The sequence below is a fragment of the Eretmochelys imbricata genome, chromosome 25 (assembly GCF_965152235.1).
Source record: "Eretmochelys imbricata isolate rEreImb1 chromosome 25, rEreImb1.hap1, whole genome shotgun sequence".
In the NCBI taxonomy this organism is placed as follows: domain Eukaryota; kingdom Metazoa; phylum Chordata; order Testudines; family Cheloniidae; genus Eretmochelys; species Eretmochelys imbricata.
Genome location: NC_135596.1, coordinates 17274018 through 17286987, shown reverse-complemented (window position 1 = coordinate 17286987; position 12970 = coordinate 17274018). Strand labels below are relative to the sequence as shown.

Below are 12970 nucleotides of genomic sequence, written 5' to 3'. Positions count from 1 at the left end.
TGGGAGCCATCTGGGGAGGGTGGTGGGGAAGGAGTCCCTCACTCAATAGGAACCTCTTGCAGGTGACCAAGGAGCATGCTCAAGTTCTGGGGAAAGGTGTGCACAACCCCCAACCAGACAAGGTGTGTGTTCACCACCACGGGCATGTAGAAAGAGGGACAAGAAATCACAGACCTTAGAGCTGATAATCACTCTTGGCTTATTGTCACATCCTACTCCACCCTCCAGAGTCAAAGATAGAATTTTCCCCAAGTGCTGTGGGAATGATTTATGGGGCCAATTTAAATAAAATTCTTGGGGTGCCTAAACATGACTTCCCTCAGTTTGCAAGGGAAATATCTGGGCCCTTCTTTGTTTTGTGGTTATACCCAAAACATTCATTTGGAAACATTAGGCAACTGCCCCAGAAATCAGATTACAGGTAAGGAATATTGGCATATAACATTAGACCAAAGAAAGTGCAGTCTGTGAAGTGAAGCACTAACTCCTTTTGCATGTTAGAGGGGATGGGACATGATAGGTTTGAAACTGATAACAGTGGATATAGTTCAACCTGAGCCAATTGGAAATGAATCATAATTATGACTGGCATTGGCAGAGCAGTGCTGTGCTGTCCTAGAAAGTAAAAGATTGCCAATGAGGAATGTAATTGGATCCCTTTTGAATACAAGTCAGTTATGTTTTTCAGAGGCATGACACTGCCAGTTTAAGTGCATTCATCGACAGCAACTGGTGACCTGAAGAAGAGCTCTGCATAGCTCAAAAGTTGGTCTCTTTCACCAACAGAAGTTTGAATTCCAAAGCTTTAAATTTAAATTAAATATTTTAAACATCTAGGTGCAAAAAAATCCTCTTTAGCTTTATGGATTTAAAAGGGTCCAAAGAGGACCAGCTTGTGCAGTTGCTGTCCCACCAGCAGAGGTACTGGAAGTCATAATCTGGTGGTTCTCTCAGTGATCCCTTTTGTATACCAAATCTCACAGAGGGCATATGGCATAAGAGTGAAAAGTGAACTGAACAATGAATTACCCAATGTGTATGAGTCAGCGTTCTTTAGCTATATAGTATTCTCACAGGGGGAACTAACCTCACAGCCAATCAACGATTGGCACTGAATTGGGCATATTTCAAACTAATTTTATGGCTATATAAAGTGATGTTATTCATGGTAGGTTATCAAAGAGAATTAGAATTTGAGCAAGAAGAAGAAAGTGACCAGTCATAAGATACAGAAGTGATACTGGCTGAATCAGACAAGGAATTAACCAGTGGCAAGTAGGGATTGCTCTGGTCCCTTATGTGAACAGAAATTGGATTGCCCCATACACCAATGTAGTTACTCTTCTACTGGTATATGATTCCACCAAGACAACTCTTTCGGTCATGTACGGAGGTGCCAGAAGAAGGAGTGGGGACTAATTACTATATCTTTGCCTTAAATTTGTAATCTTTTGTTGTTTATCTGTTTTTGTGGAAGAGCTGGAATACATTAAAGGGGATTCAAAAGATATTGTACAGAGGTGATCTGTTTTCATACATAAGCATATGTGGATTTTACATGTAAGGTGACATACCTCAAGTGCCTCTTTGGTTATGGGATATTTCTCCAAGCTGGAGATCACTTCCAGCACTGCCACCATGTTATGGATCTGCAACAAGGAAGAGAAAGTTATTTAAATTTTCGTGCATACATTTTAGTGCTCAAATAATGCCACATTTAAAACATGTTATATTGTATAATTACAAGAAGAACTGAGCCCAAAATGGCCACCACGTCTCCTGGCTTAGGGAGCTGCCTGTGTGCAATAAGAGGGAAAAGGATACTCCTCCAGCCTACCACCTGGAAGTTGAAGGAGCTGTTACAATCTTGCTCTTACATAAAACTAAGTTTAACACACACACTCAGAGCATGTTGCCAGCTGAAGTGCTTGATTTCAAGTGAACACCCATGATAGTACATACCTATTTTCATACATAAAGATGTGACCAGTTTATGCACACGGTACGTTCACCATACGTTAAAATAAGGTGAGAATGGCAAGCATAAAGACAAAACCACCCAGTTTCCACTCCTCCGGGTAAAATCCTGAATGAGTAGACTTGTACTGTGTCCCAAGTGTCAGACCAATTCTGTCAGACCAACAAGGAAAGCAAATTCCAGAGCACAAGACAGAGAATGCACATCAGTGCCCAGAGTTCAAATCTAGGGTCTGTTAGCTAGGATGGCCACACTGGTCAACTGTCAGCATAGTACTATGGGAAAGAACCTAGGATCCAAACCACAGACAGCTTGATATTAGGGTTGGATAATATTGTTTATATTCAAAAGTGGTGGCATAGATTAAATGTTAAATTAAAATATTTAATCTTGTTCAGTCTATTAATGTACTGTACTTTTGAGAATCACTCAAATTGCTCATATGGTGGCATGTAACAAATACTCACATAACGGACTGGCCCAGCCCAATATTTTATGGCATTCTTGAAAAAAGTCTGCTGTAAAGCCAGACTGGTGAAAGCTATGTTCTTGATCGACAAATACAGTACCATCATATGCCACAATAGGGGTTAAACCCTGAAATTCATATCTGTCCTTATATAACGAACTCAATAAAAATGAAATTTTACAATACTTTTTCTCCCCCACAAAGCCATAGCTTTAAGGGTTTCATGAAAACATGGGGCTTAACCGGCAGTTGAGCATTACTACCACTGAAGCATTATACAGTGTGTTTAGTGCTGTATGAGACAGGAAGAGAGAAAATCCCTGCTCCAGTGAGCTTACAACATAAGCAGAGAGAAAAAAACAAATGCATGAGATGCCCCAGAGGATTGTTCAGTCTGTGCTCAGATAGGTGGCTTACCATGTAAAGGAACCTGCTCCATCATCATCATAGGCATTCTGCCTACACTTTACCACACTGAGAAAACTAGAAGCTGATAAAGAGTTCCAGTTTGAAATCAGTCTCATGCAAAGAGAACAGAACAACACAGCCAATATAAATGGTTTTCATGGAGCCACAGCATGTGTCTAACCTGAACTGTGGGATTAATGATCAGGGCCAGTCTTAAACACAAAAGTCTTGATCCAGAATCAGCCACAGTTCATGCAGTCTGTTGATTCCAGTGGAGTCTAACTAGGCACAAGCTGTGCAAGCAGCCACTTTGGATCCTCCATCCCATTATACCAGTACATCTCATGGGTGGTCCCATCTACCTCTTCATCAATAGGGCTGTGGGGGAAAGGCTGCTGAGAAGTCTGCTTGATGCTAGACGCCCCCAACAGCATCCTTGACTTAACAGAAGAAGGGAACTCTGCCTTATATTCCCTCCCCCTTCCAGAAACACGGGATTCCATAAATTGTAATGCTGGCCCTGTCAATGATAAACATTTCAGAGAAAGCCAGCCAAGTCTAAAGTAGCGTTACTTTTCCTACAGTCTAGACAAGAAACTCCCAACCCACAGCCCATTGAGCACATGCTGATATGGAGAGCTGTCTGGTCATGTGGTGCTGCCTCTCCTTGTTTCCAACTGAGAAAGTCATAACAGCTGGGAGGAGAGGTAAAATGAAGAGCAAAAGTAGTCAATCTGATTAACTCTTTCCAAGAACACCACTCAAGACAAGTAATAAATAAATACATACTTTCCTATAACTTTTCCTGTGAGGAATTAATCTTGCTGTCATAGGAATATTATGCAGTTAATTGGGAGTTAAACTGGTACCCAAAAAATCTGAACATTAATCTGAACATTATCTACACTATGAAAGAGCTTGGGAACCAGTTTAGACAGACTTTTCTAACAGCAATGGTGAAAACATAATTTCAGAGTTATTTTTAAGTATCACTTCACTGAATGCATTAGTTATACCAGAGATCGATATCTGTGTAAAACAGTAACTTCTCCATTGTACTTCCTGAATGAATTTTCATCAAACAATACTTTGAGAAAAATCTACATAACAGTGACTCATTTTCACAGAGGGGTAGATACTGAGCAAAGTCTAAAAACCTCAACATAAACCATAGTAAAGAGTTTAAAACCAGAAAGAGAAACAAGAAACACTATGCCCAGTAGGTGTCCTCCAATTATCACAGCAAGTAACAAATCTCTGCTTTATGAGCTCTAAACTCGGTCTCAAACACTTGGTATTCTCAGCACCAAAAATTCCAAAGCTATGCTACCTTACATATAGGTTAGGAAGGAGTTATTCTATAAATTTATATCACATTAACACACTTGGTGCCATGTTTTCAAATGGGCCTCAATGCAACCTTCATCTGTACATCTGCAGCTTTATGCATACACATCACATGTGCACAAAAGAATCTGTGGACACACTTAGGATAAGTGAGATTGAAATGCTCAGGTGACAGTGTTCAAAAACAAATGCACTACAAAACCAATAATATTCTTGAGATACATCAATGATATTTTCATCCTCTGGACAGAAACTTCCTCAGATATCTACCACAACTTCAACAGCCTAAACTGCCCATCCATTTGACTTGCTCTAGAACACACCCACACTAGCATCAACTTCCTGGACACCACGATCAGCTTCAACAATGGAACCTGAGCCACTATGGATGTAGAAGCCCTCTACACCAACATTCCACACAAAGATGGACTACAAGCCATCAGGAACAGTATCCCCGATAATGTCACAGCAAACCTGGTGGCTGAACTTTGTGACTGTGTCCTCACCCATAACTATTTCACATTTGGGGACAATGTATACCTTCAAATCAGCGGCACTGCTATGGGTACCTGCATAGCCCCACAGCATGCCAACATTTTTATGGCTGACTTAGAACAACGCTTCCTCAGCTCTCGTCCCCTAACGCCCCTACTCTACTTGCGCTACACTGATGACCTCTTCATCATCTGGACCCATGGAAAAGAAGCCCTTGAGGAATTCCACCATGATTTCAACAATTTCCATCCCACCATCAACCTCAGCCTGGTCCAGTCCACACAAGAGATCCACTTCCTGGACACTACGGTGCTAATAAGCGATGGTCACATAAACACCACCCAACACTGGAAACCTACTGACCGCTATGCCTACCTACATGCCTCCAGCTTTCACCCAGATCACACCACACGATCCATTGTCTACAGCCAAGCTCTACGATACAACCGCATTTGCTCCAACCCCTCAGACAGAGACAAACACCTACAAGATCTCTATCAAGCCTTCTTACAACTACAGTACCCACCTGCTGAAGTGAAGAAACAGATTAACAGAGCCAGAAGAGTACCCAGAAGTCACCTACTCGAGGACAGGCCCAACAAAGAAAATAACAGAACACCACTAGCCATCACCTTCAGCCCCCAACTAAAACCTCTCCAACGCATCATCAAGGATCTACAACCTATCCTGAAGGACAACCCATCACTCTCACAGATCTTGGGAGACAGGCCAGTCCTTTCTTACAGACAGCCCCCCAACCTGAAGCAAATACTCACCAGCAACCACACACCACACCACAGAACCACTAACCCAGGAACCTATCCTTGCAACAAAGCTCGTTGCCAACTGAGTCCACATATCTATTCAGGGGACACCATCATAGGGCCTAATCACATCAGAGGCTCGTACACCTGCACATCTACCAATGTGATACATGCCATCATGTGCCAGCAATGCCCCTCTGCCATGTACATTGGCCAAACTGGACAGTCTCTACGTAAAAGAATAAATGGACACAAATCAGACGTCAAGAACAACATTCAAAAACCAGTCGGAGAACACTTCAATCTCTTTGGTCACTCAATTACAGACCTAAAATTTGCAGTTCTTCAACAAAAAAAACTTCAAAAAACAGACTCCAACGAGAGACTGCTGAATTGGAATTAATTTGCAAACTGGATACAATTAACTTAGGCTTGAATAAAGACTGGGAGTGGATGGGTCATTACACAAAGTAAAACTATTTCCCCATGTTTATTTCCCCCCGCCCCATTCCTCGGACCTTCTTGTCAACTGCTGGAAATGGCCCACCTTGATTATCACTACAAAAGGTTTTTTTTCTCTCCTGCTTGGAATAGCTCACCTTAAGTGATCACTCTCATTACAGTGTGTACGGTAACACCCATTGTTTCATGTTCTCTGTGTATATAAATCTCCCCACTGTATTTTCCACTGAATGCATCCGATGAAGTGAGCTGTAGCTCACGAAACCTTAGGCTCAAATAAATTGGTTAGTCTCTAAGGTGCCACAAGTACTCCTTTTCTTTTTGCAGATACAGACTAACACGGCTGCTACTCTGAAACCATACACAAGAAACCCACAGATCGCCACACCTATCTTAACTGATCCAGTAACCATCCCAAACACACCAAGAAATCTGCTACACATAGCCAGGCACTCAGACACCATAGAATATGCTCTGAGGAGAAAGTCTGGGATACACACCTTAAACGACTTTGCCACACAAGGACACTCCACCAGAGAAGTAGATCACATCATGGAATGGGCTACCCAAATGCCCAGAGAGAACCTGCTTCAATACAGAAATAAAAAACCCTTTGACCGCACACTCCTAATTGTCACCTATCACCCCACATTGGAACTCATACAGGGTATCAAACAAACGAAGAGGTTACTTACATGTAACTAGCGATTCTTTGAGATGTGCGGTCCCTATTCTGTATTCCACTGAGGGTTTACACATGCGCACCATGCTCCCAGAGTCAGAGAATTTGAAAGTAGTGTCTGTTGGTTTGAACATGTGCCTTAGCTGACCTCATGCTTCCGCTCAAGGTGACAAAGGGCAGGACAGACCTACCACATCTCCAGTTCCTTCTCCACTGTGAATCAGACAGATCCCCATAGTAAAGGGGAAGGAGGGCAGGAAATGGAATACACGTGGACTTTGAGAGTTAATGGCAAGACCCGCCACCTTCAAGGATAGAAGGTAGTCCAGGAGAAGGGGGATCCCCATCGATTCCATCAAAACTCCCTTTTGTTGGACCCAGGAAATGAAGCCTTTCCACTTAGCCTGTAAAAGTGTTTAGTGGATTCTTTCCTGCTGCTGGAGAGAATATTTCTCAGCTGTGCAAGATAGGTCCATCCTGAAGTTGATGCCCATCCAAATACCGTGCTCTGAGGTGGAGCACCTGTATATTGGGATGTCTGATCTCACGGTTGAACTATGTCAGCAGGTTGGAGAAGGTGAGGATAAGAATTGGTGGATGGTTGACATCTGAAGGAGACTGGGAAACCAGAACTGTCTGGGTCATGACCATCACTCTGTCTCATCAGATTTTATGGAGTACCCAAGGTAGGAGCAGCAGAGGAGGAAAGGCATAGTTGATTTGGTCGGACCCGGAGGGTAGTGGCAGAGACCTCCCTGGAGTAGTGTGTAGTGCATTTGAGGTTTATATGGGAGGCAAAGAGGTGTGTGGTTGGAAACCCCCATCAGGTGAAGATGTTTTGAACTACTGAATTGTGGAGTACCCATTTCTGGTAAGTCACAAGACGTCTGCCGAGTGAATCCGTGAGCACATTCTGTGTCCCTGCAAGGTAGGGTGCAGACAGGAGGATCTGGTGAGTGACTCACTAATTCCAGAGATTGACTGCTTCTGTGCATAAAGCAGTCAATCTCGTGCCTCCATTTGTTGAGGAAGAAAATAGCAGTGGTGTTCTCTCATGTCGGACAACATGATGAGAATGGTTATGGGAGAAAGGATTGACATGCTTTCATTACAGCTCAGAGTTCCAGGGTATTGATATGCATCCTGGATTCTCAAGGAGACCATGTTCCCTGTGACATGTAATCATCCACATGCTCATCTATGTGCACTCCCCAGCCTATGAGGGATGCATTGATGATCATCATCTTGTCTGAGGACAATGAAGGAAGGAAACCTCTGTGCATATATGATGTGGGTCTGTCCACCACTGAAGCGTGAACAGTACCCTGGTGAGGACTGTCAGCATGAGGTCCATGATGTGACGTTTTGGCAAGTAAACCATCTGGAACACATCTGGAGGCAATGAAGGTGGAGTCAAGCAAAGGCAGTCACCTATGTACACTAAGCCATGTGGCCAAGGAAGGATAGGCAAGTCCTGGCTGGTACGTGAACGCTCCTTACTGCTGTCAAGATTTCGGCGTAAGGCTTCATAAGCCACAAGAGTAGGGGGTACACTGGGTCTCCCAGGATCACTGTGGGCATTTCCACACCCCTACTGGAATCTTCTGGTCTGGAAAGGAAATACCCGCTTGCAGCTTTCTATGCAGACCTGAGTTCCTGAAGATGTATGCGTCATGAAGCTTCCCTGACCATCCCGCATTGATATCCATGAAGTGACCCCATTGATTCACCAGTGCCTGGAGTACCACAGAGAAAAGACAGTTGCCTTTTCCGTAACTGGTATTCTTCGAGATGTGTTCCTCATGTCCTTGCCACATGCACTAGTGCCGGAAGTTTTTCCTCGCAGCAGTATCCATAGGGGGACCAGCTCTGGCACCCTCTGGAATGGTGCCCACATGGCACGGTATAATGGCGCCCACCTTCAGTTCTTTCTTGCCAGAAATCCCAACAGTGGGGAAGGAGGGCGGGTTGTGGAATGGACATGAGCAACACATCTCGAAAAACACCAGTTATGGAAAAGGTAACTGTCTTTTGTTCTTTGAGTGCTTGTTAATGTCCATTCCATATTAGGTGATTCCAAAGCAGTACCCTGGAGGTGGGAAGGAGTTCATGGACTTGTAGATTGCAACATAGCTCTGCCGAACCCAGCATCATCTCTGGCCTGCTGAGTGATGGCATAATGAGCTGTAAACGTATGAACAGAGGACCACATTGTGACTCTACAGATGTCCTGGATAGGGATGTGCACCAGAAGACCACCAAAGATGCCTGCGCTCTGACAATCAGCAGCAGCGGAACCCCCACCAGGTCGTAACAGGTGCTTTTGCAGGGACTGTTCACAGGGAGTTTCGAGAGGGAGTTCTCCAGGTGAAGGAGGAGCAAATATGGGACCCTTGGGGTAAAAGTGGCTGTCTGTAGTGTGTGTTTGTGTTTGGGGGTTACTTGCTGTGTGCTGAGCTTGTGTGTCTGTCTGAAGGACTGTGTGCTGTGGCCAGCAGTTGGAAGCCATGAGCTTGTAAACAAGGTTTGAAATCTAGAAGCCTGTGTTCATTGGCTGAGCCTTAGTCAGGGGGCGGGGCTATCAAGAAGGCCAGGGCTTTATAAAGCAGTGAGCAAGTGACCAGGGACCGCTAACAGGGAGGTGGGAAGGGGGTGAGGTACACTTGCCATTCTTTAAAACCTTTAAACTAAACTATAATCAAAACTTCTTGATTTAAACAAAAACCTTATCATTAACCTAGGTAGCTGTAGGAGAAATGCAGGCAGAAGCCAAGCAGCAGAGTGGAGACTACCCTGTTTATTGCACTCAGTGTAGCATGATTATCTGCCCTGTGGGCGGGTGGCGTGTGTGCATTCAGTGCAAGGAGCTCCTGGCCCTCAGAGACCGTGTATGGGCTTTGGAGGCCAGGGTGGCGGAACTGGAGGAGCTAAGGGAGGCAGAGAGGTATGTTGATGAGGCTTTCTGGGACACTGTAGATTTGTCCCACCTCCGGTCAGACAGCCCGTGTGCTGTTGAGGAGGATGAAAGGCCCAGAGAAGGAGAGCAGTCAACAGGAACCAAGGGAAACCTTCCCATAATTGGGACCCTCCTTCCAGATGATGTTGGGGTATCCTCTCGCACTGAAGTTACCTCTCCGGGGGAGGGAATTCCAGTCATTAGGAAAAGGCAGGTGTTAATGGGAGATTCGATCATTAGAAACATAGTTGGGTTTGTGATGTCCGGGAGAACTGTATGATGACTTGCCTGCTTGGTGCAAAGGTTGCAGATCTCTCGAGGCATCTAGATAAGACTTATGTGTAGTGCTAGGGAGGAGCCAGTGGTCATGGTACATGTAGGTACCAATGACATAGGGAAGGGTAGGAGAGACATCCTGGAGGCCAAATTTAGGCTGCTAGGAAAGAGACTAAAATCCAGGACCTCTATGGTGGCATTCTCGGAAATGCTTCCAGTTCCATGCGCAGGGCCAGGTAGGCAGGCAGAGCTTCAGAGTCTGAATGCGTGGATGAGACGATGGTATAGAAAGGAGGGGTTTCGATTTATTAGGAACTGGGGAACTTTTGGGATGGGGGAGCCTATACAAGAAGGATGGGCTCCACCTAAACCAAAGTGGATCCAGGCTGCTGGCACTTCACATTAAAAAGGTTGCAGAGCAGTTTTTAAATTAAGAGATGGGGAAAGCCAATTGCTGCAGAGGCGCATGTGGATCAGACAGAGACTTCTCTTAGAGGAGAGTCTATTGATAGAGATTCTCTAGGTTTTCGTTAGGAGGTGGGTACGGAAGAGGATAAAGTATGGGCCAGATCAGACGAGAAACATTCACAGAAAGAATCTGACCCATCAGAAAAGGTCAGAAAAATAAGCAGTGACAAGTTTTTTAAGTGCTTGTACACAAATGCTAGAAGTCTAAATAATAAGACAGGTGAACTAGAGTGCCTCGTGTTAGAGGACATTGATATAATAGGCATCACAGAAACCTGGTGGAGTGAGGACAAATCAATGGGACACAATCATTCCGCGGTACAAAATATATCGGAAGCACAGGTCGTGCCGGGGGGGAGAGACCAACACTATATGTGAAAGAAAATGTAGAATCAAACTAAATAAAAATCTTAAATGAATCCACATGTTCCATAGAATCTCTATGGATAGTAATTCCATGCTCTAATAAGAATATAACAGTAGGGATCTATTTTCGACCACCTGACCAGGTCAGTGATAGTGACAATGAAATGCTAAGGGAGAGTAGAGAGGCTATCAAAAAAACCCTCAATAATAGTGGGGGATTTCAGTTATCCCCATACTGACTGGGGTACATGTCACCTCAGGACGAAATGCAGATACAAAACTTCGATAGTTTAAAGGACTCCTTGGAGCAGCTGGTACAGGAACCCACAAGGGGAGAGGCAACTCTTGATTTAGTCCTGAGTGGAGTGCAGGATCTGGTCCAAGAGGTAACTATAACAGGACCGCTTAGAAACAGTGACCAACATTTAACATTCCTGTGTGGGAAGAACACCTTAACAGCCCAACACTGTGGCATTTAATTTCAGAAAGGGGAACTATGCAAAAATGAGATGGTTAATTAAACAGAAATTAAAAGGTACAGGGACTAGAGTGAAATCCCTGCAAGCTGCATGGACACTTTTCAAAGACACCGTAATAAAGGCTCAACTTAAACATATACCCCAAATTAAAAAACACAGTAAAAACTAGAAAACAGCCACCGTGGCTTAACAACCATGTAAAAGAAGCAGTGAGAGATAAAAAGGCATCTTTTAAAAAGTGGAAGTCAAATCCTAGTGAGGTAAATAGAAAGCAGCATAAACACTGCCAAATTAAATGTAAAAATGTAATAAGAAAAGCCAAAAAGGAGTCTGAAGAACAGCTAGCCAAAAACTCAAAAGGTAATAGCAAAATTTTTTTTAAGTACATCAGAAGCAGGAAGCCTACTAAACAACCACTGGGGCCCCTGGATGATCAAGATACAAAAGGAGCACTTAAAGACAATAAAGTCATTGCAGAGAAACAAAATTAATTCTTTGATTCAGTCTTCACGGCTGAGGATGTTAGGGAGATTCCCAAACCTGAGCCGTCTTTTGTAGGTGACAAATCTGAGAAATTGTCACAGATTGAAGTGTCACTAGAGGAGGTTTTGGAATTAACTGAGAAACTTAACAGTAACAAGTCACCGGGACCAGTTGGCATTCACCCAAGACTTCTGAAAGAACTCAAATGTGAAATTGCAGAACTATTAACTATGGTTTGTAATCTGCCCTTTAAATCAGCTACTGTACCCAATGACTGGAAAATAGCTAATGTAACGCCAATATTTAAGAAGGGCTCTAGAGGTGATCCTGGCAATTACAGAGCGGTAAGTCTAACATCAGAACCAGACAAATTAGTTGAAACAATAGTAGAGAATAAAATTGTCAGACACATAGAAGAACAAATTGTTGTACAAAAGTCTACATGGTTTCTGTAAAGGGAGATCATGTCTTACTATCTATTAGAGTTCTTTGAGCAGGTCAAACAAACATGTAGACAAGGGGGAATCCAGTGGACATAGTGTACTTAGATTTCCAGAAAGTCTTGACAAGGTCCCTCACCAAAGGCTCTTACATAAATCAAGATGTCATGAGATAAGAGGGAAGACCCTTTCATGGATTGAGAACTGGTTAAAAGACATGGAACAAAGGGTAGGAATAAATGGTAAATTTTAAGAATGGAGAGGGGTAACTAGTGGTGTTCCCCAAGGGGTCAGTCCTTTCAACTTATTCATAAATGATCTGGAGAAAGGAGTAAACAGTGAGGTGGCAAAGTTTGCAGACAACAGTAAACTGCTCAAGATAGTTAAGACCAAAGCAGACTGAAGAACTTCAAACAGATCTCACAAAACTAAGTGATTGGGCAACAAAATGGCAAATGAAATTTAATGTGAATAAATGTAAAGTAATGCACATTGGAAAAAATAACCCCAACTATACATACAATATGATGGGGGCTAATTTAGCTACAACCAATCAGGAGAAAGATCTTAGTCATTGTGGATAGTTCTCTGAAGACATCCACGCAGTGTGCAATGGCAGTCAAAAAAGCAAATGGGATGTTAGGAATCATTAAAAAAGGGATATAGAATTAGATGGAGACTATCTTATTGCCCTTATATAAATCCATGGTATGCCCATATCTTGAATACTGTGTACAGATGTGGTCCCCTCATCTCAAAAAAGATATATATACACTGGCATTAAAAAAGGTTCAGAGAAGGGCAACTAAAATGATTAGGGGTTTGGAACGGGTCCCATATGAGGAGAGATGAAAGAGGCTAGGACTTTTCAGCTTAGAAAAGAGGAGACTAAGGGGG

At 43.4% G+C, this 12970-nt stretch overlaps 1 protein-coding gene and 1 long non-coding RNA gene across 6 annotated transcripts in view; one reads left to right on the top strand and one right to left on the bottom strand.

The window, feature by feature from the left end:
• MED26 (mediator complex subunit 26) overlaps nt 1–12970 on the bottom strand; it is a 52300-nt gene that overhangs the window by 6457 nt on the left and 32873 nt on the right. For all 5 annotated transcript variants that reach the window (XR_013348727.1, XR_013348726.1, XM_077841827.1 and 2 more), the window contains exon 2: nt 1575–1649. Coding sequence is in view for 3 of the 5 variants with exons in the window: in XM_077841827.1 (XP_077697953.1) it covers nt 1575–1649 (75 nt within the window). In the remaining 2 variants the exon portion in view is untranslated. The remainder of the gene's footprint in view (nt 1–1574; nt 1650–12970) is intronic.
• The window catches only part of LOC144280092 (uncharacterized), a 37507-nt gene that overhangs the window by 8048 nt on the left and 16489 nt on the right, over nt 1–12970 (top strand). The window lies entirely within an intron of this gene.